At 42.9% G+C, this 27,852-nt stretch overlaps 3 protein-coding genes, 1 long non-coding RNA gene and 2 pseudogenes across 5 annotated transcripts in view; 2 read left to right on the top strand and 4 right to left on the bottom strand.

The window, feature by feature from the left end:
* LOC121567993 (endothelial cell-selective adhesion molecule) overlaps positions 1-1,696 on the top strand; it is an 83,012-nt gene extending 81,316 nt beyond the window's left edge. For both annotated transcript variants that reach the window (XM_041878449.2, XM_041878450.2), the window contains one exon: positions 39-1,696. In XM_041878449.2, coding sequence (XP_041734383.1) covers positions 39-1,020 — 982 coding nt within the window. In that variant the 3' untranslated portion in view covers positions 1,021-1,696. The remainder of the gene's footprint in view (positions 1-38) is intronic.
* Positions 1,697-2,101: 405 nt separating this feature from the next.
* On the bottom strand, positions 2,102-8,269 carry LOC121567994 (annotated as a pseudogene).
* A 792-nt stretch (positions 8,270-9,061) lies between these two features.
* LOC121568176 lies at positions 9,062-11,717 on the top strand (annotated as a pseudogene).
* Positions 11,718-11,984: 267 nt separating this feature from the next.
* Positions 11,985-12,930, bottom strand: LOC121568398. The gene is made up of 2 exons (XR_006001248.2): positions 12,894-12,930; positions 11,985-12,808 (listed from the first exon to the last, which is right to left on the bottom strand). It is a non-coding gene; the product is annotated as an uncharacterized LOC121568398 (long non-coding RNA).
* Positions 12,931-12,964: 34 nt separating this feature from the next.
* Positions 12,965-15,888, bottom strand: LOC121568396 (vacuolar protein sorting-associated protein 26B-like). Its single transcript, XM_041878938.1, has 6 exons — positions 15,093-15,888; positions 14,730-14,886; positions 14,268-14,432; positions 13,908-14,083; positions 13,671-13,813; positions 12,965-13,448 (listed from the first exon to the last, which is right to left on the bottom strand). Exons 1-6 carry the CDS (start codon positions 15,313-15,315, stop codon positions 13,311-13,313), a joined length of 1,002 nt encoding a protein of 333 aa, XP_041734872.1. The 5' UTR covers positions 15,316-15,888; the 3' UTR covers positions 12,965-13,310.
* A 95-nt stretch (positions 15,889-15,983) lies between these two features.
* LOC121568395 (junctional adhesion molecule 3B) lies at positions 15,984-27,372 on the bottom strand. Its single transcript, XM_041878937.2, has 9 exons — positions 26,950-27,372; positions 19,536-19,604; positions 19,318-19,431; positions 19,052-19,204; positions 18,471-18,673; positions 18,244-18,343; positions 17,664-17,796; positions 17,288-17,339; positions 15,984-17,132 (listed from the first exon to the last, which is right to left on the bottom strand). Exons 1-9 carry the CDS (start codon positions 26,996-26,998, stop codon positions 17,097-17,099), a joined length of 909 nt encoding a protein of 302 aa, XP_041734871.1. The 5' UTR covers positions 26,999-27,372; the 3' UTR covers positions 15,984-17,096.
* Between the last annotated feature and the right edge of the window lie 480 nt (positions 27,373-27,852).

The following is a 27,852-nucleotide window of genomic DNA, read 5'->3' as shown; positions in this document are numbered from 1 at the left end:
TAGCTGGCTGTCTGTCTCTGTCTGTCTATCCATCACAGGGAGGATGCCCAGGCACCCAAGCGTGTTTCCTGGGCAAAGAGTGGCACAGGCTCAGACATCCTCTCCAAAAATGGGACGCTGTGCTCCATAGACATGAGCCCCCATCTGCGAGACCCCCAGCAGCCCAACAACTTCCACTACCCCTACCCCACTGCCCCGGTCTGTGACACAGGCTCTGTGCTCAACGCCTACCGCCTTCGGCCTGGAGAGCCCAACCCTCTGCAGGGCCTCCCAGGGTACATCAGTGGCACACCTCCACCCGGGCACACCAGACCCCACTGTGTTGCTAACAACATTGATGCCACCTCTCCACACGGGCACAGTCAACCCCCCAGTTCTAACCACATCAGTGGGGCTCCACCCCCTGGCCACACCCGGCCCCTCAGCACTAGGATCATTGTTGACACCCCTCCCTATGGGTTCAGTGAACCCCCCAGTTCTAACCGTGTTGGTGTCACCTCTCCACATGGGTTCAGTGAACCCCCCAGTTCTAACCATGTTGGTGTCACCTCTCCACATGGGTTCAGTCAACCCCCCAGTTCTAACCATGTTGGTGTCACCTCTCCACATGGGTTCAGTCAACCCCCCAGTTCTAACCATGTTGGTGTCACCTCTCCACATAAGCACAGTCGACCCCCAAGTTTTAACAAAATCGGTGCCTCCTCTCCACATGGGCACAGCAGACCACCGAGTTCGAACCACATTGGTGGCAGAGCTCCACACAGGCACAGCAGACCTCACAGTTCCAACCACAGCCGACCCACCAGCATCAGTAGCATGCCTCACTATGGACACAGCAGATCCTCCAGTTCCAACGGTGCCCCACCCCATTCCCCACCTGGCCACATGGTCACAGACCCCGACAAGACTGAGGGGGCCCAGCCCCAGGTACCACGCCCTCTCACCTCGCCCATCAGATCCGCCACCCTGGCCCGTATGGGTGCTGTGCCCGCTCAGAGCCAGGCTGGATCACTGGTATAGCCCACTGGAGGGTATCCTGTTTTACTATTGAGCACAAAAAACTGAAGCAAATGGATAAAGACTTCCTCAAAGGAAGACTGCATAGAGGAGAGGATTTGCTAGGAATTAAACTCTTTTTTTATTGCAATCGTTCAAAATAAGTAGAATAAAGAGCTCATGCTAAAGAAGGCACTTGTTGAATCTACGGTATTCAAGTCTGCACAAGTTCAGACTTACTTGATTTGTTTTTATTCTTTTTGCTGTTTAAATCTTTTTTGCTAAATATGTTTTTGCTTTTATATGCCATGCTCAGATTCTTTAAGGTTAAAACAAGGCCTATTCTCTAAGGCCACAAACATTTTTTATGGAAGAAGTTGTTTGTGAAGAGGTTGTTGAATCGGTATATTTGACAGTTGTATGACATAAACATTTTACATATAATGTATATATGAAATATTGACATTGATAAGCGAGGTGTTGTCTGGAGAGAACGTATGCTCATCAACTCACAACACCATCATGCTGACACTAAGCATATTACTGCTCATAGAGATGTGTTAAACATTTAACTTCACACACACACACCTGATATACAGTAAAGCACACTCCCTTAGTCCTCCTGGACAATGTTTTTCTCAGGCCAACTGTTCATGTTGAGTTGTGTTTCACTCCAGTAAAACTGCCCATACATGCTCTACCCAGGTATTTGATAGAATTTCAATACTGGCAATGATGTTTAAAGACAAAGCGTCGACCCATACTTGTACATGTGTGTATCTAATAAGAACAACTTACAGAATATTCATGCAATTTTATCACATTTATGTACACTGAGAATATATTACTAACCTCAATTAGGTAGCTGGAATGTATAATTCATCGATAATGGTAGGCTATAATGTTCATGTTCAATGGCTGAGATATCTGGGTTTTAAATATTCTTCCCTTAACAAAGGTTCTTAAAGGCACTGTGCAGTCAAAAATGTGATTTTCCTGTGTTTTGAGGTTGGAATAATACTGTGAAATTGTGAAAATTATAATGGCAGTTTAGTTTAAGAGCGGTTTGAAATTCTTGCTTGAGAAATTGCTCATTGCTACAAAAGAAAGAATTGTACCATTTTAATTGAAAACAATCACAGCAAGGTAAATAATTGTTATCCAGAAGTCAACAGCTGCATTGGACCTTTTAAAACTTTTCAATAAACATGGTTCTGATCATAATGCAGTACCAAACATTGAGCACCAAATATTATAGTACACACACGTACATGAAACCTCGGTCATCCAACCCGCCTAGATACATTTAATTTAGTGTTTCCTACATTCTATAAAAAAATATTAGTTTTATGATTAAACAGAAATTGTATCCTGAGAACCAAACTTGTTCATGTTTCAAATGTTGCCATCATAACTGAATACACATGAAAGGCCACTTTGTGCAGGAGAGGCCGTGATGTCATCAAACTAATCATCTGACAGAATGTTAAGTGCAAGACAACCAAAAACCTTCACCCCAATACTAACACTTATTAACCACAAAATACAGCATGGAGAAATATTACATTTCTAATATGGTTCCACTTCCATATCTCTCAATGAGCAGCTGTTATTTAAAACCCCTACATTTAATTCCACGCAAACAGGAAAGGAGGACCTAATGACGGCTTTAGCCTATAGTAATCTCAAAAACAAAACTCGCTTGAAACAAAGCATAAAACTGCTATAGTATTTCCCCCTTTAAAAAGAGGGGAGTTCAAGACACTTGAGGGATCCAGTCACAGTCAAACACCACACGATGGCTGCCACCACACCATCCCTTTAAGACAGAAGAAAGTTAATTTTTGGACAGCCCATGGCATTACATTTATCCAGACTGACAGTAAACTTCTAGCAATTATCATCCGCATCACTTCATTTGTTCCTGAAAGAGAGAATATAAAAGGGTAAAACATCAGTAATTTGTCAATGCAACAACAGTGACTAGTGATCACAAGTTTATAAAGATGTGCATTGCCATTAAAATACTGATAACCATCTATGTTATAAAGCACAATTTCACAAGGACAGCTTTGTCGTGGTAAGAGAGGTGTGTGTGTACATACCCTCCAGTATCTGGTGTACTCTGATGTCCCGGACAAACTGCTGAACAGTATCCACCATGCATCTGGAGTGCCTGGTTACAGATCTGCTGAGAGAGGGCAGAGATACCGATGTGTGTGAGAGAGCTGTCCAGCTACATCTGATAGCTAGACGTCTACATCATTACCAGTGTGCAAGAGAAGACCACTTACTGTAAAACGTTGAGTCTCCAACAAGCACTGGTCTCTTAATGGTCGGGCATCGTTTCACATTTTAGCAAATAAACACTGGCCTATAATAAGCTCTGGGTCCCAAAAAAAAGTGTCGTCATGCATGCGCTGTCTGCATTTTGCAGGTCTGCTACAGTGGAATTTCACTGCATCGCTACCTTGCGATGAATGACTGATCCCTGCATGTCAAAACGCAAGTCTGCTGCAGTTGAAACAAATACACGCCCAGGCTAATAACTAGCTAATGGAAGTTTTACAGTAAATACTAAAATAACAGTATTCATTATTTTGGGGAGGATCTATCCTTAAGAGCCATTTTAAGAGAGAAAACTAATTGACTCACTTTGAAGCACTCGTCAGTGACAAAGAGTTGGCCATGGAGCAGAGGGAAACAGCATCAGACCTGCCCTCCTGCAGCACCAACAGACGCAACGCCACTAGCTTGGTTGCCATCTCAAACTGCAGGAACTACAGAAGGAACCCAGAGGGAAACCGTCAAGAAACACAGTATCAAATGTCCTATTGGATTACTAAAGGTATGTTGTAGACCTGATGGGATGTTTACCTGGTTGTTGGAGAAGGTCTCTCCAAACTGCTTGCGTACTAACAGGTGATCTCTCGCCAGCTGTACACATGCATAGGCCGCCCCAAGAGAACAAGAGGCTGCAGGCAGATAAACCACAGTAATTTAATGTATCAGACACCTGAGCCTTGGTTGTGTTTTCAAAACGAGTGAAGTAAATGGGTTAAGCAAAACCGACTTGAGAAAAATATATAGATGGCCATCAAATAACAAACCATTGAAACAAAAGGTACATCTGGTGCCATCTCACCAATATTGATCCTGCCTCCGTTCAGGCCTCTTATAGCGATGTTAAAGCTCTGACCCAGCCGACTGGTCACTGGGACGTGGCAGGCCTCTAAGATCACTGCTCTGGTTGGTTGAGAGTTCCATCCTACCTGGAGAGAGAGAATAGAAGCCTCCGTTGGAGAATCACTGCACCCCTCTGGGCATCAACACAACTATGACTCAACTATGCCCCCTGGTGGGCATGGCTTCACTTAGACGTGGAAATGAACTACAGACCATGTAAGTTTGTAGGCTCCTGCTTTACAGTACTTCTCCCTCTGCTCAGTGTTGCCAAAAGGTGTCAATCATCCAGTTACATATGCTGCACAGAAATGAGCATCTATTAAAGAACACCCCATACTTACACCAAACATCACACATAGACAATTGACTAGATATTAATTGAAAGCAGGGGTATCTCTTGAGCAGACACTTTTGAGAGGTTGAATGTTGTGGTGATTGCTGGCACTTGCCAGGCCTTACTTGTGAATGCTGATGTAGGCCGTGGTGCTGACGCAGCCTGTCGATAAGGCCTCAAAGATGACCGAGGTGTCCAGGCGAGACAGGCCAGATCCCCCCCCAAACCCCAGCTGGGCAGCCTTACGCATGGTCTCCACCGGGAAGATTTCCTGAACAATGAAAGTTGCTTTTTACGTTCAAACAAATGCCCTCACACAAAAAGGGGTTTAGTGATTTCAGAGGAGGCTGGTGGTAGGAGCTATAGGAAGACAGGCTATTTTTAATGGTATAAATGGAAAGGAGTCAAACATGTAGTTTCCATATGTTTGATACCGTTCCATTTATTCCATTGATATGTATGGGTTGAAAGGGAGTCAGATGTTAAAGTACCTCAAAAATATAGCTAAACAAGCTGCACTGCACAGTAATACCTTTTCATCTCACTTGGCCATGTGTGGAGACATTTCATTGGCTGCGAAGTCAAAGGCCATTTTCTGAAACTGCTTCTGTTCATCACTGAGGCCATGAGCAGCTGCAAGGAGGGAGTTAAGAATAGAGTCATGCAGGGCACATACTGCATAAAGCCTAGTGGTGTAAGATAATGGTAGTACTGTAGAGTAAGGCAAAATGACCAGAATCATTTTAAACACTTTTTCACATGAAGAGAAATTGTTGAAACAACCATTGAACATGTGACACACATCACACTTGCCCTTACATCACATATGTCAAGTCAACATAGATCAGGACAGAAGCCCACCCCAAGGCAGGGTGTTGCCAACTTAGCGACTTTGTCGCTATATTTAGCAAGTATTCATACCCCTCTAGCGACACATTTTCAAAAAAGCGACTAGCGACTTTTTCTGGTGTTATTGGAGACTTTTGGAGACTCTGACATGAAAGCGCGTATCGTTCTTACTCTTCTCAACGAGCAGCGGGTGCTGCCGTGGGCCCCACCCGTCCCAAAGCACTCACAGGCGGCCCAGTCCTCGCGGAGCAGTCCCTCCCAGCTGCAGTCAGAGCACGATGTTCACCCCTCCGCGTCCAGACTGCAAATGAATTGCGCATGCGGGAAGCTACCGTTGGCTGATCCCGCCCTGGCTTCTTCTTCTTCTTACATTTTAGTCATTTAGCAGACGCTCTTATCCAGAGCAACTTACAGTTAGTGAGTGCATACATTTTCATACTGGCCCCCCGTGGGAAACGAACCCACAACCCTGGCGTTGCAAGCGCCATGCTCTACAAACTGAGCTACAGGGGACTTCAATGAGGTTTAACAGCGGTTGGCATCCAATTTGTTGCATTACCGCCACCTACTAGCCTGGAGTACAACTCCCTTATCTTTCCTTGAAAAATTTAATAAAACAAAGCAAAGAAATATCCTACCATCTAACACCACTCACACCTTCAACACGACAACTAATAATTAACCCCACCCTTCTCCACTATTTAAATATACTCACTCCTACCTCATGCCCTCAACCTGAAATGATGGGACATCACCACTTAACACTCCCTGTAACTCTTCTGCTGTCAAGTCTCGCACACCCAAATATCTCTCTGCAGCTGCCACCACAACCTCAATTTTCTTCGATTTGCGTTCCATCCCTGCAGTACAATTAATAACCATTGCTATAAATGCTAAAAACCCAATCTTACTGAAACATATATCACTTGCTTGCCTATCCCACTGTACTGGTATATATCTCCTACTCTCACCACTCCCTTACCCTTGACCCCTCTTCCTCTACTTTCTTCACTGCCTCCACATATGACAACTTCTTCTCTACTCTTACCCTGGAAACCTCAACCTGCTTCTCTCGCACTGGACATGTCTGATCCCCAGCCCCATGGCCACCCCTACAATTAGCACATACCACCACTTTCCCCACTGCTTCACACTCCTCACACCTTGGAATCTCCCTCCTACATACTGCTGCCACATGCCCATAAGTTTGACACCTGTAACATCGTAATGTACTCGGCACATAAGCTCGCACAAGATAACTTATATATCCTAAATACATTTTCAAAACTCAAAAGAACAGACAATGACTCTTCTGTTTCCCCACTCTCGCCACCCTGTTTACGTCACACCAAACGACGAGCATCACACACACTGGGAATTTTCTCCTTCAGTTGATCCACTTTTACATTCACTGCTACCCCAGTAATCACTCCTCTCAATGGCACCCTTTTCCTAAGAGCGAAACAATTCACAATTCTTTCCCCCATTTGTTTAACTCTGAGCGCCTTCTCCCTCTGCCCAACAAAACACAAACAATTATCACTAGACCACTTCTGGTTACCCTCACCGATTCCACTATAGCCAACGCTTTTTTCACCCATCTTGAAACCACAAATGGATCAGCCAAAAGGCAAGAATCCACTTTTTCCACAAACTTCATTCCTACTGTCACAGACTCCTCTTTATCCTGACCCTCTGTGCAAGCCTCTGGCTCTGAGCACTTCACCACACCTACCACCTCCGATACTTCACCCTCTTCCATTTCTACTCCTGTCTTCAGCTCACTTTGCTTACATTTCCTACCACTCTTCAACAAACCTTCTCCCCGCCATTTTTTACCGACTCAACCTCACAGTCTTCCTCCCCCTCTCTCTTAGACCTCCTCTGCCTCTCTTTTTCCCTCCATTCCTCCTCATTCATCCAAGTATACGTCTCCTTATGATAACACTGCATTTCTCCTGACCAATATCTATTTCTTGCCTTCTCAAAGGACTCAATTTTCCCCCTCCTTTCCCTTCCTGCGTCTATTCTATCCTCAGCCTCACAGTCCACAATTACCTCTTCATTGCTCCCTCCGGCATCTATTCTATCCTCTGGATCTTGGCCTGCGTCTTCCATCTGAAAAAATTTGGTCCGCCACATAGTCCCCAATCGCCCGACGTCATTCCTGATTCCGGTCTTCCACCCGCCCGGATGTAAATGTAAAACATTAAAAAAAACAAGAATCGACAGAAGAAAGTTCATTTGTAGTTCTAAACATATTTAGGGGGTTTTCTACTCACTTTTTGTCTCTTCCACGGCGTTATTCCACTCTCCTACAGCATCCATCACAATTACATGCACATGGCCAATTATGCAAATTAGGCGATGACGTCATTTAGCGACTTCTAGCTACTCTTAGGACAGCCAATAGCTACTTTCCTTACTGAGGAGTTGGCAACACTGACGATATGGAGTATCACTTGACCACCAGAGGTTGTTACATAGCTAGTATAACGTTAGTTGTTTCTGTCTAAAACTCTCACGTTACCAGCAGAGTATGACTAACTAGTACTTAGGTAGTAATGTATTGCTGGAAAATGGACACTTAGTAATGAAAAACAAAACACTATATGCAGTCTGTTACCGACTAGTCAGCTAAAGTTAGCTAGTTTAGCGAGCTATTCTGCTCATCCCAACTAGCTAACGCGTCAGATGGCTAGTAGTGCAAGTTCGCATTACTCTAACGATTTTGAACTCCAAAAGATGGAGTTTACGGTCAATGCATTAAGCTATTCCTCGTCTCTGTGTGCTGATAGATATTAAACGGCGACTTCTGCAGATGCATGAACTCAGTCTAGCAACTCTAGAGAACGTTCCCACGGCCGCCATGTTCGTCACTGGTGATATCACGCTGCTGCTGTAGGGAAATGTAGTGCGATTGTGTAGTTCTTGGTTAGTTTTCTTCTGTGCTTTTTCAGGAAAAGGCACATTTTCCCTCGTAATTTCATTAACCACCGAAATATACCCTAAGGTCAATTGCTTGCATAAACCATAGACATTAAGGGGACCTAAACAGAGAAATCAAACTAAAGCTAATTATTTCTACATCACGTGCCTTCGACATACGTCACTAGCGCGGGAGTTTTTCATCATTCAGGGACCTTCCTTTTGCAGTGTTACATTTTAGTCATTTAGCAGACGTTCTTATCCAGAGCGATTTACAGTTAGTGAGTGCATACATTTTCATACTGCCCCCCCGTGGGAATCGAACCCACAACCTTGGCGTTGCAAACGCCATGCTCTACCAACTGAGCTACACGGGGGACCCAGTGTTCTGAGTTTTATGGTTTCGACCAGTTCGATTTGCATCTTTATAACATACGAATAAGTAAAAATGTAATCCTCCGCATAATTATCTGATTTAATGAAATACGTTCTTTATTTGCTGTAAATCAAATGTCACACACACATAATGGTTAGGGATCATTGGAATGGTACTTGAAGGTTCTAGTTCTTCCAAGCCAACCAACGCCAACAACTATTTATTCATTTCTCAGACATTGCACCTAAAATGAGAACCCGTGGAACCACAAGAACCCTACAATCCAGTAAGTAAAAGCATTCACATTTCTGTGGAATGAATGACATGCAATTGCAAGGTTTTTCACACTCACTTTACTACCACTATGAATTGATTTTCGAATGGCTATTAATATGTGCATGTATTCTATGTACTGTTACCCAGGCAAGAGACACAAAATAGTGCCCACAGTGAGGACTCCCCATTGGAGGTTGGTCAGGCAGTCCAGGGGGAAGAGGAAAGCTTCAGGTTCAGGGAAGACTGGAAAAGAGGAGTTCAAAGGGAGAAAAATCACCTGAATGACCACAGTACTGTCACTGGCTGATGAAGTCAGAGCCAGAGAGCTGCTTTGAAAATTGCATAGATGTCAAGGTATTCTGTTCTCCTTAATAATAGGATGGTGTCATCTGTTTCAAAACCTGTTGTTGCTCAATAATGATGTCTTGTTCAGGATAAATTCTATCTAGGCTATTCCATGTCACAGTTGTTACCAACTCAGAGGCTTTGTGGTTAATGAGTCCACCCTTAGATTGGAAGGTCCACTGTCAAGTCATACCAAAGACTCAAAAAAGGGGACCCGATGCATCTGCTTGGCTTTCAGCATTAAGGAGATGGATTGGGGGTAAGGCCCTGCGGCAGACTAGAATCCTGTTTAGGGGGTACACTTTTACATCAAGCTGCCTAACGATATACAGAAACAGGAGATAGGCTCCTGCCCTATGGGTCGTTATGGCTTGTTAAGGCTTACTTACTTACTATGTCACAGTTTGGGATCGAGGATCTGAAGACTCTTCCCAACCAAACTGGGTGTTGGGATGGTGTTCGGAACTACCAGGCCTGTAAAGAGGGGCAGCATGCGTTCTTCTACCACAGCAACTGCAAGGAGCCTGGAATATCTGGAGTTATGAAGGTGAGCCTCTACCTCTTCCTATTTCTGTTGGTAATATACACTCTGTGTTTCAGGTATGGTGCCTCTTACCTGCTTTCTCTTTTCCAGATTGTAAAGGAGTCTTATGTGGACCACACGGTTTGAAAGATGTCCATTACTACACCTCCAGCAAGGCAGACAACCCCAAATGGAGTATGGTATGAACGGTTTCATGTTTACATTTGTTTGTGTTCCAAATGGCTTGAGATCAAGATACATCACTGATATGTAACAGTCTTTTTATCACAATCCAATTTAGACCGTACTAGTGCTCTGCTGGCTTGTTTCATGTTTGACTGCCAGGTTGATGTCCAGTTTGAGAGGATGTTGAAGGACTTCATTTCTCTGTCTGACTTGAAGACCCACCTGCAGCACAAGGCGGGCCCCTGAATGGCATGGCTCTCTTCACCAGGGCCAGGCTGTCTTTCCAGCCCCTCACCAGTGGTACGTGGAGATCAGTGACACTGAATAATATGGTTATCAAATCAAATCAAATCTTATTTGTCACATGTGCCGAATACAACAGGTGTAGACCTTACAGTGAAATGCTTACTTACAAGCCCTTAACCAACAATGCAGTTTTAAGAAAAATGTTTTTTTTTAAACAACTTATCAAGAAAAATAGAAAAGTTATTAAAGAGTAGCAGTAAAATAACAGTAGCAAGGCTATATACAGGGTACAGAGTCAATGTGCGGGGGCACAGGTTAGTTGAGGTAATTGAGGTAATATGTACATGTAGGTAGAGGTAACGTGACTATGCATAGATAATAAACAGAGTAGCAGCAGCGTAAAAGAGGGGGTGGGGGACAATGCAAATAGTCCGGGTAGCCATTTGATTAGCTGTTCAGGAGTCTTATGGCTTGGGGGTAGAAGCTGTTAAGAGGCCTTTTGGACCTAGACTTGGCGCTCCGGTACTGCTTGCCGTGCGGTAGCAGAGAGAACAGTCTATGACTAGGATGGCTGGAGTCCTTGGCAATTTTTAGGGCCTTCGTCTGACACCGCCTGGTATAGAGGTCCTGGTTGGCAGGAAGCTTGGCCCCAGTGATGTACTGGGCCATACGCACTACCCTCTGTAGTGCCTTGCGGTCTGAGGTCGAGCAGTTGCCATACCAGGCTGTGATGAAACCAGTCAGGATGCTCTCGATGGTGCAGCTGTATAACTTTTTGAGGATCTGAGGACCCATTCCAAATCTTTTCAGTCTCCTGAGGGGGAATAGGCTTTGTTGTGCCCTCTTCACAACTGTCTTGGTGTGTTTGGACCATGATAGTTTGTTGGCGATGTGGACACCAAGGAACTTGAAGCTCTCGACCTGCTCCACTAAAGCCCTGTCGATGAGAATGGGGGCGTGCTCGGTCCTCCTTTTCCTGTTGTCCACAATCATCTCCTTTATCTTGATCACGTTGAGGGAGAGGTTGTTATCCTGGCACCACAACGCCAGGTCTCTGACCTCCTCCCTATAGGCTGTCTCATCGTTGTTGGTGATCAGGCCTACCACTGTTTTGCCGTCGGCAAACTTAATGATGGTGTTGAAGTCGTGCTTGGCCATGAGTCATGGGTGAACAGGGAGTACAGGAGGGGACTGAGCACGCACCCCTGAGAGGCCCCCGTGTTGAGGATCAGCGCGGCAGATGTGTTGTTACCTACCCTTACCACCTTGGGGCGGCCTGTCAGGAAGTCCAGGATCCAGTTGCAGAGCTCTCCACCTCAGTAAAATCATATTTTCATCTCAGAGGAATTTGAGTTTGGAAGACAAAGACCCACTGTGAAGATTTGGACAAGATGGCCTGGAGAGAATAGTTTTCCTGTCTTGTGTATGATGCTGCTGCTGCTAATATGTTTCCTGTAGGTGAGGTCTATTGAACCATTGTGCATGTATTGAATGGAAATTGTCTCAAGGTTTCTGTGTTTGTCAGACACCCTGGAGTTTATTTCTAATATTAAATATGTTTATATTATTAAGACAGTTAATGTGTTTTCCTTCACTGTCTAAAGGGGATCATTTCGGTCTAAACATGCAACATTTGCCTTTACCCTTGGAAATTAAATCAATCATTCCATCAGTCCATTGAAATATTTATCAGGTGCACACAACTTATTTCTATACTAAAATGAGTCTGTGGATAACAATGCATTTGGCATCAATTTATTTCCGTTTTGGGGAAAGGGGCTATAGATTAGTAATTTGCAGAGCACAAAAAAATAGAGGAAAACCTCAGGCTAAAAGAAGTGTGTTAAATGTATTGAGGCAACAGGATTTCATTTGCTAGATAGATACACTTAGGCACAACATTTCAAGTCTCTAACATGGACGATACAGAAGACTTCTTACTATCGGACCTCAAATACAAGCACTTAAAATCCCTGCCTAACTATTGAATGCTTAGGTAAAGCATGTGAATGGAATGGTCATATTGTGGCACCGTCGGTATGCTATTCACTGTATATGACGGTTTAACGGCATAAGAGGGTGAGAGATTTCTATAGCTCTTATTTGCAGGACTTTAAAATTAATGGGTTAGTAATACTTTATCCAGCCCTCTCACTCAACAAAGAAATTAGACAACACTTCCAACGCTATAGAAACCTTCCATTGATCTCACTGTGCAATCATTACACAAGGACTGAGAGGAGAATGTGTATGTTGAGGAGCAACAGATACATACATCTGTGCAAAGATAACATTTCAGATTTCATTATGACAGGCCACATTAAAATGTCAGGAATGCATTTGACTGGGTATGGAATGTTTTCAAAATGCATCACTGTTACTCATGACTTCAACTCCCTATGACAATACAGTGTTGTATACGGAGTTAGAATCCATTCATATATAAAGCTAAAGCTAGAAATATATTTTGTGACAAAGAAAGTTAATCATTTGAAGATGACAGATAACAGGGTATAATTATGCAATAAGGCCAGAGGTGTGGTATATGGCTAATATACCATGGCTAAGGGCTGTTTTACGCACGACGCAACGCGGAGTACCTGGACACAGCCCTTAGCCGTGGTATATTGGCTATATATCACAAACACCCAAGGTGCCTTATTGCTATTATAAACTGGTTACCAACATAATTAGAGCAGTAAAAATGTTTTGTCATACCCATGGTATACGGTCTGATATACCATGGCGGTCAGCCAATAAGCATTCAGGGCTCGAACCACCCAGTTTATAATATTCAATTTTTAAGGTATCAAGTGGCCGGCTTTACTTTCACTGGATATGTGTGTTGATGATGAGGGAGTTGACCTGCAGCGGAATTTTAGGCCCCTGTAATGCCTCATGCAGGCTTCTTTTTCACTTCCCTTCATCCTTCCTTTATCCCTTTATTCAGCAGCCCTAATAAACAGAGGGCTACTTTATCAGTGATCATGTGAGCTGACAGGTGCCCCCCACTACTTTTCCGCAGACACTGCCAGTCTTTGTGAGGAGAATGAGTGGAGGCAGCTTTAGCCGCTGTCCTCCCTCGCCGCCTTCTCCAGAGCACTCTCCGAACTGGCTGAGCCCTCGAACCGCTGGGCTCCGATGGTGGCCTGGGTCGACATGCTCTTCCTCACCACATCCCCTTTCCTCCACAGTGTGATTTCCTGGTGGAGAAGGAAGTGGTCATGAGCTCATTGTCTTAATCACTAAAGCATTTCCATAGGGACACATTTACTGCTAGATAGGAATGCAATATATAATGTGCAGCACAGTGAACAGTGGATACACCATGTTGAACCTGACACCTGATACATTCCCTCTAAGGGCACACCATTTCATCTGGGATCACTGCTAACAGTTAAACATCAGAAGCTACTGTTCTGTACCTGTTGTTTGAAGTAGCGTCTCTCCTCCTCATCAATCAGCACCAGGTTAAGGTAGTAACGCACAGAGAACTTCTTATTGATGTCTCGCATGGTAGGGGTCATCTCATAGCCAGCCAGAAACAACCGGATTGGAATTGACTCTCCTTAAACATAATTAAAACACTCAGTCAGACCTGATAGGTAGTTTGAGCATTGCCATTTTCAAAAGCATACAATCTACTTCACTATATCCTTTACCTCGGACAGGAGCTCCATCCATGATCTCATATTTGGCAATGGTGTCATTTTCATGGTATACACTAGGACCGGTGCCAGTTGTCTCCCGTTTGATGATGTCAATCTCCATGTGCTTGATCTTAATCCGCACCAGCAGGAAGTAGATCTTACCCACAATGACGTCTTTCAGGTGGTACCTGTGGAAGACAGGAGAGATCGTCACAGGGCTGCTCTGCCACAAAGACAATTAGTCAAAGGAAAGGTTCTAAGCTACAATGATTTCTGCATGTTCCTGTGACTAGGAGTGGTGTTATTTTGTAAATTGAGTAAAAAATTGAGGTGATTGAGGGTATTGAAGAAATTAATCTCTTTCAGTTTTACTTGGATTTGTTGTACTCAAACTCAATGTGGAGACAGTCTTCGATCCCAACTTCCATTTTTATTGACGAGTTGAGCTCTGGGTACGTGCTGAGTGTGTGCACCACGATATCCATCTCTTTACTGATGTCATTCAGTCTCCTGCTCACCGTAGCGCGCAGAAAATACCTGCAAGTACAACCAACAGACACTGAGCAAACCTCTAATCTCAACAGATGTCATCCAACAACATATCCTCATTGCATCCTGAGGCTATAAAAGAAGATGGTCATGATCATAACCAGTAATCATGATTTGTGTGTGTAATGCAAGACATTGAGCATGTGAAGCCCACAAACATTACTCTTGCTGAGGAAGTAGTGCTAGGCATGTGACCGACGGGTCAAAGGGGAACTCGGGTTAAAGAGTGAGCCATAAAGTAATAGTTATTTTGGCAGAGAATGTTCAGGCTGCATGTTTCCTTACCTTAGCTTCACATTCTGGCCTGTGTAGGACTCATAGGGCTTCTCAACATGGGTGAACTCAAAGTCGAAGGTCTGTGACTGAGTAAGCTCACCAGGCCTTGCCAGATCTTTCACCAGGGAGACAAACTCATGATGGTTTCCCCTGTCGTAGTACAGCTCTGTGAAGGAAGGACAGGTATACACTTCAGACATTCAAAGAAAGACATCGCAACAGAATCAATATCTCATAGAAGAATGCATCTAGGCCTATTGGCACATATGACACTACTGTTGTTGATCAAAAAGTCCAACATAAGGGGCCATTGTATTTATTATGATTCGTTTGGAATAGATGCCACTGCATTAAACTAAGAAGAACACTCACCAATTTGGCCTACAAATTCGATTTTGATCCCTTGATGTTCCAGTCTTTTCCCAGGGTTCTTCAGTGTAACGTTGACCTTTCCAGCCACAGTCTCCCCGTCATAAAATAGGAAATATTTGTCCTTCTTCCCATCTTCAGTCTTATGTTCAGCCTTCTTTCTCGTCTCAGCATCAGTCAGAACTACATCAATTTCTGCACTTTGGCCAAAACTGAAGAAACTCATGCTTGTGTTCTTTTCTGTGTCGTTTTAGGAACAAGGTTAAGATTGATCGGATCTGAACAGATCTTTTAAGACCAATTTAGGTGACACTTTCAGTGTGACCTATTTCTTACTGAAGTGAATTCAGTCGTTCATTCGAAATGACGGAAAGTGCAAAAACACTAACTTGTTTGTTACCAGCAATGATCACAAAGGTAGTAATTCTGCTTCTAGTCTGCGCATGCAGATGGGAGGTCTGGAAAAATATGCAAACGTTAGCGTTATTTTACCTTTATATTTATTCTCAAATTCAATTGAATTCAATTACATACAGCACCATGTCTTCGTATCCCTATCGATGAAGCCTAAATACTACAAAACATGTCGCATGGTGATATCCCCAAACACTGAAGGTTGTTGCGTTTCCCTCGAACTCAAGATGTATACGTCATTCATCGACACCGATTAACAATGTGGTGAGCCTTGATTGTTTCCTTTAGAATGTTATTCGCGTTAAACTGTTCAATTGTATCTTTCCTGAAATAGCATAATGTTGCAAGCAATCATTTCCTATGTTGTTGCACTTCCGGGGTTGTCTGGTTGACTGCATTATTTTTCAAAATAAAAGTTCAACTCTTCTGTAGTAATTTGCAAATAAAAAGTCCCAACAATACAGTAAATACAGTTACTAATGTTATTTATGTATTTATTGACAAAATGAAGTAAGCATAACAGAATCCATTACTTGCACTACAACGAATCAACAATTCACATTTTACAACAGTTCCTGAGTAGTGTTATTTTACAAAGTATATAAATTAAAAAATAACCATATCAATGTTTCAAAAAGTCATTTAACAATTTCAATTTGAAACATGTTTAATACTTATGTATTGTTACTGATAAAAATGTATGTGTAGACATTTGTTTCTAACAAAGTTTTATTGCCTGTACATCCATTAATATTGTATATTGTGTTCATAAAGAAAATACAGTTAATTCTGAGTCAAAACTGGACAATATGTCCAATATTCATAAAATAAGTAATTAGTAAGCACAGAAGGTCACTTATACACAGACGCGGCACTCTGAAAAAATCATAATTACTTGATCTAATCATAATAATACATTTGAACTTGCAGCATTATACTGTATAACTTTAATATGTTTCTTAGTTATTCTGAACGCAGAGAATAAAGTTAGTTGGCTTTTTTAAGCACAATAGACAGTTTCATTGTGCCCCTTGACTCTGCATGTAACAGATTATCAGCTTTTTATACATGCCCCACTCATTGTCTGTCTGTCTGTATGTATATATAAATATTGACACAACCTACCTTCATATTAACATAAACTAGTCTAGCTTGCATTCAGAGGTTATGCAAGACTGTTTTTTTAAAACAGGTTTGTTGTACTTTGTAGACATTTTAGGATGTACAAAACATTGTCTAAAAACAGTATGGGTGAATGTTCCAGCATCAGTTATTATTATCAGTTAAGATGAACATGTTGGTGGAAGTTCAAAAGTCAAAGCTTTAAATCGTACTGTAGTTGTAGTTACAGTAAAGACTTGAGGACAAGACATTTGTGCTACAAAAAAAAAAGTAAACAGTGTACTAACATGGGGCATGATTTTGCAATTGCCTATCAGAAAGCAAAATTGAAATAATGATTGATATTTTTCCTGATGATAACTTTGGCAAGCTTGTAGGTTCATGTGTAATGTTACAGCTCAAATTTCTCACACAAAGCCCCATTATGGGATTTGATACGCCTTTGACTTCAGTGTGTCTCCTCTTCAGATGTCAAATGATAAATGATGATTTGTGGCGGAAGTGACCCTGATGGAAATGGGAATATAAATTATCAAAAAATATATGTCGACCTGCAGTTGATATTTATTTTTGTTTGTCATTTTTAATAATACATTATGATTACATTTTAGCTCAATAATAATATAGAATATAGAAAACACAATTAAGTGAAGTTTATTCACCTCATCTGCTTCAGCATAGTCAACACCATCATCCTGCGCTGGAAGTTTGTAGCTAAAAACACACAATAAATCCTTAATTTCCACATAAAGACTTACTAAGCAATTCACAGCACATGGCATGTCTCTATTAAACTGGTCCATTTAGCTTTAAAAGCCCAGTACAGTACATTCAACCTATATCGTACTTCTTGGGTTAATTTTTTTATTTAATTTTTAATCATATTTTCTATTATTATCTATATTACTATTATTATCATCACTGCATTGTTGGAAAGAGCTCTCAAGGTAAGAATTTCACTGTACTGTTTTACACCTGTTGTATCCTGTGCATGTGGCAAATAAACTTTGAAACTTGAAACTACATAGCCCTACTCACTTGGTTCCTGTGTGATCCTTGCCGGAGGAGAAGCAGCCATGTTTGTGTGCATGACAAACCCCCACCATCACAATAATGAATCCAGCCAATGCCGCCAACACCTTCAGAAAAATCCCCACAATGTCGATATCATCTGAAAATACAAACAGGGCATTTTGAAATGAGATCTGGGTGACATAAACCCAAATTTAAACAACTTAAAGCAGCCGCGGTATGTCTTTTTTAAAATTATTTTTCGTGAGCGGATGGAGAGGGGCCGGAACATAATTACAAATAATTTGTAGACTGCAAATTGACTGCAAGAAGCCCAATCAGATATAATATTTGTCTAAAACATAATAATTCGGCCCACGGGCCGCCAGTTTGGGAACCCTGACTTAATGACCTTGGAATGCATGTCCATGTCAACCGCTATGACTTATGTGCACCAGAGTAGATGCATGTGACTCACTAGCAGGTTTGGTAACGCACAATGGTATGTTCAGTGTGGCAGCGGTATGACACACTGAGATATTTAAACACAATACATAGCCGCAGTAAGAATGTCAGTTGGGTGTTTAGTGCAGCATGGCCTACTCACAGACTTCCATCAGCTGCGTGGGACACTGTGCATGTCCAGCTTCATTCTTTGCCTGGCAGTAATACTCCCCCGCATCCTCCTTCCTCATCCGGCGGAATTTCTGCAGGGAAAAACGCCAAAATCAACCCCAATACATCATACAACTTTTCTCTTGTACTAACATCATCCAACAGTTGGATTCATATATCTAGTTTCCGTTCGACCTCCCAGTCCTATTGATTCCTTACCAGACCACCCGTGTCAGCGTTAATGGAGTAGGTAGAGTTGATAAACTTGGGGCTGCTCTTTGGGTCCTGGGGAAGCTCCTCGTTGTTGTGGAACCAGCGGTACTGTGAGGCAGGGAAGCCCTCGTTCTCCAGGCAGTGCAGCTCAGAGGACGTGCCAACAGTCACCGCCACAGGCACACTGCACCTGGGCACCACAGGCTTTACTGCACAGACAGAAGAAGACAAATACAAATATTTGTCTAATTGTACACAAAGGTCCAACTGGAATTCGACTTCCGCTTTATCCCAACTGCTCCGGAAGACACACATACACATAGGCAAAGGGCAGAGGCCATACTACGGCACCCACAGAACAGTGTTTTAGAGAGAGAGCACATAACACAGTCTTTACTTAGAAATAGACAACACTGAATAAACACAGCAAACTCTACTACAGGCTTAAAATGTCTGTCAACAACACACCTAACACTGACTAGGCCTATACTGAGATTGACCAGCAGACACACATATATCTCAGGCTAATGACAAGGTGTGAGCTCTGCATTGGTTAAGTGACACGGAATATGACAATACGACCTCACCCCTGACAGCAAGACTGATTAGAATTTCATCAAAGTGTTTGTGGTCATCAATGGCAGCGACCTCACAGCGATACTCTGCAGTGTCTGCACGGCTGGTGTTCAGGATCAGTAGGTTGGCCGGCTGGATCAGCTGGGCTCTGTGCTCCAAGTCCCCTAACAGAGAGGCAAAAACACACTCCAACTTCTCATTTCACTTACAGAGAATAATAACACAGTTCTGAGGCCAATATGGTGTTGGTAAAGTGCTTAAAAAATAATAATCTTACCCGAAATTTGATTTTGAAAGTACACATAACTAGGGACGCCGTTTTGGATTTTCTTCCATTCGATTCTGGGGTTGTTTGTTGAGATGGACTCTATCAAGCAGGTCAACTCAATAGCTGGAAAGAAAACCGTGATACTACGATATTAAAACACTGGCAGACAGACAGGCAATAGAAGAAAAATAATTCTGAGAGAATGAGTCAGTGTTTCAGTGACTTACGTTCAAATTCATTTGCCCACACAGTCTTTTCTGTGGTTCGGAGGATTACCCCAAGTGATGGAATGTAGCCTGTAAAAGACAACAAATAAGTGGGGGAAAAATGCTGACTGACAAGCTTCAGAATTTTCTTCCCAGGACAGTGCCAATTTGGCCAATGCCCCTTAAACAGATAGGCCTAAAGGATTAGAGGGTCAGGAAGTGTAGGCCTATAGCTACAGAGAGGGTGAGAAAGAGCCTTAGGGTCAGGATTAACCATATCTCCGGGAGCATTTCTCACATCTATATAAGAGGCAGGTGGAGCACATCTCGAGGGGAGCACACGTCTCAGTATCACTCAGTGTTGTTTCATCACTTAGCCTAACTCTACAAAACACTCTCAAATTATTCGTAGATACACATAGGGAGGCGTAAGAGTTACTCAAATAACACATAGTGAGTAATAAAAACAGTCTCTCCTTCTGTGCGGGCGTCAGCGATATTAAGGACTCCTAAGAGGGGTGAAATCAGACTGTAATGTATTGGAGCACAATTCATCTGAGTGTATTAAGCACTTCCAAGGTATAATCCAGACAGATAAAAGCACTCTGCGGCTGATTTAAAATGTAATAATAATAATATGCCATTTAGCAAAATGTCTCTGGTTAACTATTCATGATGCACATACAGTGGGGAAAAAAAGTATTTAGTCAGCCACCAATTGTGCAAGTTCTCCCACTTAAAAAGATGAGAGAGGCCTGTCATTTTCATCATAGGTACACGTCAACTATGACAGACAAAATGAGAAAAAATAATCCAGAAAATCACATTGTAGGATTTTTAATGAATTTATTTGCAAATTATGGTGGAAAATAAGTATTTGGTCAATAACAAAAGTTTCTCAATACTTTGTTATATACCCTTTGTTGGCAATGACACAGGTCAAACGTTTTCTGTAAATCTTCACAAGGTTTTCACACACTGTTGCTGGTATTTCCTGAGTGGCGCAGTGGTCTAAGGCACTGCATCGCAGTGCTAACTGTGCCACTAGATCCTGGTTTGAATCCAGGCTCTGTCGCAGCCGGCCGCGACCGGGAGACTCATGGGCGGCGCACAATTGGCCCAGCGTCGTCCAGGGTAGGGGAGGGAATGGCCGGCAGGGATGTAGCTCAGTTGATAGAGCATGGCGTTTGCAACGCCAGGGTTGTGGGTTCGATTCCCACGGGGGGCCAGTATAAAAAAAAAAAAAAATGTATTCACTAACTCTAAGTCGCTCTGGATAAGAGCGTCTGCTAAATGACTAAAATGTAAATGTATTTTGGCCCATTCCTCCATGCAGATCTCCTCTAGAGCAGTGATGTTTTGGGGCTGTCGCTGGGCAACACGGACTTTCAACTCCCTCCAAAGATTTTCTATGGGGTTGAGATCTGGAGACTGGCCAGGCCACTCCAGGACCTTGAAATGCTTCTTACGAAGCCACTCCTTCGTTGCCCGGGCGGTGTGTTTGGGATCATTGTCATGCTGAAAGACCCAGCCACGTTTCATCTTCAATGCCCTTGCTGATGGAAGCAGGTTTTCACTCAAAATCTCACGATACATGGCCCCATTCATTCTTTCCTTTACACGGATCAGTCGTCCTGGTCCCTTTGCAGAAAAACAGCCCCAAAGCATGATGTTTCCACCCCCATGCTTCACAGTAGGTATGGTGTTCTTTGGATGCAACTCAGCATTCTTTGTCCTCCAAACACGACGAGTTGAGTTTTTACCAAAAGGTTCTATTTTGGTTTCATCTGACCATATGACATTCTCCCAATCCTCTTCTGGATCATCCAAATGCACTCTAGCAAACTTCAGATGGGCCTGGACATGTACTGGCTTAAGCAGGGGGACACGTCTGGCCTGGCACTGCAGGATTTGAGTCCCTGGCGGCGTAGTGTGTTACTGATGGTAGGCTTTGTTACTTTGGTCCCAGCTCTCTGCAGGTCATTCACTAGGTCCCCCTGTGTGGTTCTGGGATTTTTGCTCACCGTTCTTGTGATCATTTTGACCCCACGGGGTGAGATCTTGCGTGGAGCCCCAGATCGAGGGAGATTATCAGTGGTCTTGTATGTCTTCCATTTCCTAATAATTGCTCCCACAGTTGATTTCTTCAAACCAAGCTGCTTACCTATTGCAGATTCAGTCTTCCCAGCCTGGTGCAGGTCTACAATTTTGTTTCTGGTGTCCTTTGACAGCTCTTTGGTCTTGGCCATAGTGGAGTTTGGAGTGTGACTGTTTGAGGTTGTGGACAGGTGTCTTTGATACTGATAACAAGTTCAAACAGGTGCCATTAATACAGGTAACGAGTGGAGGACAGAGGAGCCTCTTAAAGAAGAAGTTACAGGTCTGTGAGAGCCAGAAATCTTGTTTGTTTGTAGGTGACCAAATACTTATTTTCCACCATAATTTGCAAATAAATTCATAAAAAATCCAAGAATGTGATTTTCTGTCATAGTTGACGTGTACCTATGATGAAAATTACAGGCCTCTCTCATCTTTTTAAGTGGGAGAACTTGCACAATTGGTGGCTGACTAAATACTTTTTTTCCCCACTGTAAAAGACAATTCCCTCATATGCAAGACGGGCCTTTACTCCAATAACTTGGCGGTTTGGTGGAGGACAGGCTAGTTTTATTGTACGTCCCTATCAGAGACTGTGAGAACACGTGTAAGCTTTTAGGATGGGTTTGAACACTGCCTCAAAGGCTTCAGCCAGCCCTGAGAGTGGAGAACACATGGGTCCTGCCAAAGTGGAGCACACAGTCATATTAGCACAGCTGTGGACGCTGATGAGATGCGACTCTCAGGTCTCAGCTTCCGTCTCTGCGGCTGACTTTCCCAGCCCTGTACACCATGAGCTATTTTTACAACAAACAGTGACTGGTCATCCTGAGAGACACAAGGAGAGCTTGTCCAGCAAATCTTTCCTCTTGTAAACAGAGCAGGGACAGCCTATCCCTGTAAAACCACTCATTAACCTTCAATTCCTTTACAACGTACTTAGAATGTAGATAATATGAACTACTAGGCTATAAATAGCTTAAACTACATGTCTCTATCCTAACTCTCCTACTTTTTTGCTGCCAACAGACAGACAGGCAGACAGGCAAGACACTTCTTGTCTCATTGTATATTTTAGGTGTCCAAGCTGTATCCCCACCTGCATGAGGATGTGTTGTCCCAGACAGTTTTCAGACCGTGGGAGAGAATCTGTGGTTAATTAAGAAGACAATTGCTATTGTGTGCCTGGAATAAAAGCATTCCATAGCCGAATGCCCTACTTTACACTGTGTAGCCTACATAAAGAAAGGGACCTACAGTACCAGTCAAAAGTTTGGACACACCTACTCATTCAAGGGTTTTTCTTTATTTTTATTTTTTTCTACATTGTAGAATAATAGTGAAGACATCAAAACTATGAAATAACAAATATGGAATCATGTAGTAACCAAAAAAGTGTTAAACAAATAAATAAAAAATGAGATTTGAGATTCTTCAAATAGCCACCCTTTGCCTTTATGACAGCTTTGCACACTCTTGGCATTCTCTCAACCAGCTTCACCTGGAATGCTTTTCCAACAGTCTTGAAGGAGTTCCCACATATGCTGAGCACTTGTTGGCTGCTTTTCCTTCACTCTGCGGTCCGAGTCATCCCAAACCATCTCAATTGGGTTGAGGTCGGGGGATTGTGGAGGCCAGGTCATCTGATGCAGCACTCCATCACTCTCCTATTTGGTAAAATAGCCCTTACACAGCCTGGAGGTGTGTTGGGTCATTGTCCTGTTGAAAAACAAATGATAGTCCCACTAAGCCCAAACCAGATGGGATGGCGTATAGCTGCAGAATGCTGTGGTAGCCATGCTGGTTAAGTGTGCCTTGAATTCTAAATAAATCACAGACAGTGTCACCAGCAAAGCACCCCCACACCATAACACCACCTCCTCCATGCTTTACGGTGGGAAATACACATGCGGAGATCATCTGTTCATCCACACCGCGTCTCACGAAGACATGCTGGTTGGAACCAAAAATCTCCAATTTGGACTCCAGACCAAAGGACACATTTCCACCGGTCTAATGTCCATTGCTCGTGTTTCTTGGCCCAAGCAGGTGTCTTTTTATTATTGGTGTCCTTTAGTAGTGGTTTCTTTGCAGCAATTCTACCATGAAGGCCTGATTCACACAGTCCCCTCTGAACAGTTGTTGTTGAGATGTGTCTGTTACTTGAACTCTGTGAAGCATTTATTTGGGCTGCAATTTCTGAGGCTGGTAACTCTAATGACTTTATCCTCTGCAGCAGAGGTAACTCTGGTTCTTCCATTCCTGTGGCGGTCCTCATGAGAGCCAGTTTCATCATAGCGTTTGATGGTTTTTGCACTGCACTTGAAGAAACGTTCAAAGTTCTTGAAATTTTCCGGATTGACTGACCTTCATGTCTTAAAGTAATGGACTGTTGTTTCTCTTTGCTTATTTGAGCTGTTCTTGCCATAATATGGACTTGGTCTTTTACCAAATAGGACTATCTCCTGTATAGCCCCCCTAGCTTGTCACAACACAACTGATTGGCTCAAACGCATTAAAAAGGAAAGAAATTCCACAAATTAACTTTTAAGAAGGCAGACCTCTTAATTGAAATGCATTCCAGGTGACTACCTCATGAAGCTGGTTGAGAGAATGCCAAGTGTGTGCAAAGCTGTCATCAAGCCAAATGGTGGCTCTTTGAAGAATCTCAAATATATTTTCATTTGTTTAACACTTCTGGTTACTACATGATTCCATATGTGTTATTTCATAGTTTTGATGTCTTCACTATTATTCTACAATGTAAAAATAAAGAAAAACCCTTGAATAAGTAGGTGTGTCCAAACTTTTGACTGGTAGTGTGTGTGTTTATGTGAAGAATTTAATCAGTACTGGAATGTTGTCTGACAGTAGAATAGATAGAAATGTGGCATATGTTCTCTAAGCAGGGGGAAATGAATGCATCGCTCTCTCTCTGTATCTCTCGCTCTCAAAATGCAGTAGACTAGTATGTGAATAAAACTGTAAAGATCAGTCAATAACACACAGCGACTGTCTTAGCTATAATGTTAGCTGTCTGACCTGTAGTTGCAGCAATGTTGACAGAAAACTATTTATTCAAAACCTAGATAGTCCTAGTGAAGTCTTCCTGAAAGCACTGCCGCTGTCAGAGTGCTACTTTATCAAATCAAATTGTATTTGTCACATGCTTTGTGGACAACAGGTGTAGACTAACAGTGAAATGCTTACTTACAGGTCCTTTTCCAACAATGAGTTAAAAATAGAAATAGTGACACAGTGAATAACTAATAAAAATAAAGAGTAAAAATAACATGGCTATATACAGGGAGTACCAGTACCAAGTCGATGTGCAGGGGTACGAGGTAATTGATGTAGCTATGTACTGTACATATAGGTAGAGGTAAAGGGACTAGCAGCAGCGTATGTGGTGAGTGAGTGTGTGTGTGGCATCAGTATGCATGTTTGTGCATGTTGTGTGTGTGTGGGCGTATGTAGTGTGTGTGTCTGTTGTATGTGTGTGTTGGGGTGTCAGTGTAAGTACACTATATATACAAAAGTATACACCCCTTCAAATTAGTGGATTTGGCTATTTCAGCCAAACCTGTTACTGACAGGTGTATAAAATCGAGCACACAGCCATGCAATCTCCATAGACAGACATTGGCAGTAGAATGGCCTTACTGAAGAGCTCAGTGACTTTCACCGTGGCACTATCATAGGATGCCACCTTTCCAACAAGTCAGTTTGTCTAATTGCTGCCCTGCTAGAGCTGCCCCGGTCAACTGTAAGTGATGTTATTGTGAAGTGGAAATGTCTAGGACCAACAACGGCACAGCCACAAAGCTCACAGAACCGGACCGCCGAGTGCTGAAGCGTGTAGCGTGTAAAAACGTCTGTCCTCAGTTGCAACACTCACTACCAAGTTCCAAACTGCCTCTGGAAGCAACATCAGCACAAGAACTGTTCGTCGGGAGCTTCATGAAATGGGTTTCCATGGCCGAGCAGCCGCACACAAGCCTAAGATCACCATGCGCAATGCCAAGTATCGGCTGGAGTGGTGTAAAGCTCACCGTCATTGGACTCTGGAGCAGTGATGAATCACGCTTCACCATCTGGCAGTCCGACATACGAATCTGGGTTTGGCGGATGCCAGGAGAACGCTACCTGCACGAATGCCAACTGTAAAGTTTGGTGGAGGAGGAATAATGGTCTGGGGCTGTTTTTCATGGTTCGGGCAAGGCCTCTTAGTTCCAGTGAAGGGAAATCTTAACGCTACAGCATACAATGACAATCTAGACGATTCTGTGCTTCCAACTTTGTGGCAACAGTTTGGGGAAGGCCCTTTCCTGTTTCAGCATGACAATGCCCCCATGCACAAAGCAAGGTCCATACAGAAATGGTTTTTCGAGATCGGTGTGAAAGAACTTGACTGGCCTGCACAGAGAACTGACCTCAACCCCATCGAACACCTTTGGGATGAATTGGAACGCCAACTGCAAGCCAGGCCTAATTGCACAACATCAGTGCTCGACCTCACTAATGCTCTTGTCGCTGAATGGAAGCAAGTCCCCACAGCAATGTTCCAACTTCTAGTGGAAAGCCTTCCCAGAAGATTGGAGGCTGTTATAGCAGCAAAGGGGAGACCAACTCCATATTAATGCCCATGATTTTGGAATGAGATGTTCGACGAGCAGGTGTCCATATACTTCTGGTCATGGATGTGTGAGTGTGTGGGTAGAGTCCAGTGTGTGTGCATAGAGTCAGTGCAAGAGAGTTAGTGCAAAAAAGGGTCAATGCTGGTAGTCGGGTAGCCATCTGATTAGCTATTTAGCAGTCTTGTTTAGAAGTCTTATGGCTTAGGGGTAGAAGCTGTTCAGGGTCCTGTTGGTTCCAGACTTGGTGCATTGGTACCGCTTGCCGTGCGGTAGCAGAGAGTCTTTAGCAGAATAAAATAATTAACACAATGAACTGTAGACCTACCTGACAGCCTGGATGGAAATAGTGGTTGACATCATCACATTTTGAGTGACAGTTGAAGAGAGCTCAACATTAGAAGATACATAGCAGTGTGTGCAACCTGTTCTCTATTTATATAAATGGAAAACTGCTGAGGATTGTGTGAGCGTTTCAATGTGATGATAACGCATGTATAAAGAAAATTATTTACCATCTAATAATTGTGTGGCTCATCCTCAGCATGTTTACACCCGGCCAAGCTACTATGCTAGGAAGCCCGTCTAGTCGGCGCGATCATTTGCATAACAAAGCATCGCTGTGTCTGTGATTTAATAAATTGTGATGCACAACACGTACCGTTAAACTACACCTTATCTTAGTGGAAATTAAAATAACTTACCGAAAATCAGGTAAAGGATGAAAAAAGCCGTCAGTCGTTGTAACGCCATCTTGAAACCTCTGATTTATCGGTAATTCTGGCACACTTAAAGCTAGCTAGCTATATCACACTTAATACCCCTGGTCGGAAGGGGTGAACAGGCTGGTGGACGTTGCCATTGACGAGTTTCCATAGCTACAAGGGCATCAGGGCGGAAGAGGGATCGTCCCGAGACCGGAAATGCCTTTACATCTATTTTTCAATGATGGTGTACACCAATGCAATTTCATTAATGTGCAAAACAAGATTTATTCTCCTTAATTCTCTCTGATATATCCCATACGCAGCTTTGACCCAGAGAACTACTCAATGCAAATTACATTTTCTGTGAACGTGTCAGGTTAAGGTGAGAGAGACGGTACACGCTCTTTTCACTCCGTTTCGCCCGGTGGGCGGTGCTACACGTCACGGTGGGTGTGGGTTTCAAAGTGCTAGGACTGTCCGATGCGCGTCCACGCGTTCAACCGAGAACCCTCCCACTTGTCGTCATATGAAAATGCTATTGTAAACTATAAACCCAACATAGTTTAATTTATGAATGAGTACATCATGTTGCTTTATTTGAACTAACGATAGCTATCTACCAAGTGGCTGGACCAGTTTCTCCCAAATGTGAATGTGTAACGTCAAGTTTTGCTCGCTAGCCAGCCAACAACGTCAATGCCGCTATCAAGCCAATCTACAAAATGTACTTGAATGAAATATTATATGTAACTGATCATAAATAGATTTAATCTAATTTCACTGCGATTAGTTAGTCAACATGTAAAAATACCAGTATTCTGTCAATCACTGAGATTAATTATTTGCGTTGCTGACTTCATTCAAATTAAAAACTGTTAATCTGATGGATTTTGGATGATC

This window comes from Coregonus clupeaformis, chromosome 6 (genome assembly GCF_020615455.1).
Source record: "Coregonus clupeaformis isolate EN_2021a chromosome 6, ASM2061545v1, whole genome shotgun sequence".
Classification (NCBI taxonomy): Eukaryota; Metazoa; Chordata; class Actinopteri; order Salmoniformes; family Salmonidae; genus Coregonus; species Coregonus clupeaformis.
Note: the sequence above shows the minus strand (reverse complement) of the source record. Positions and strands in the feature narration are given on the sequence as shown.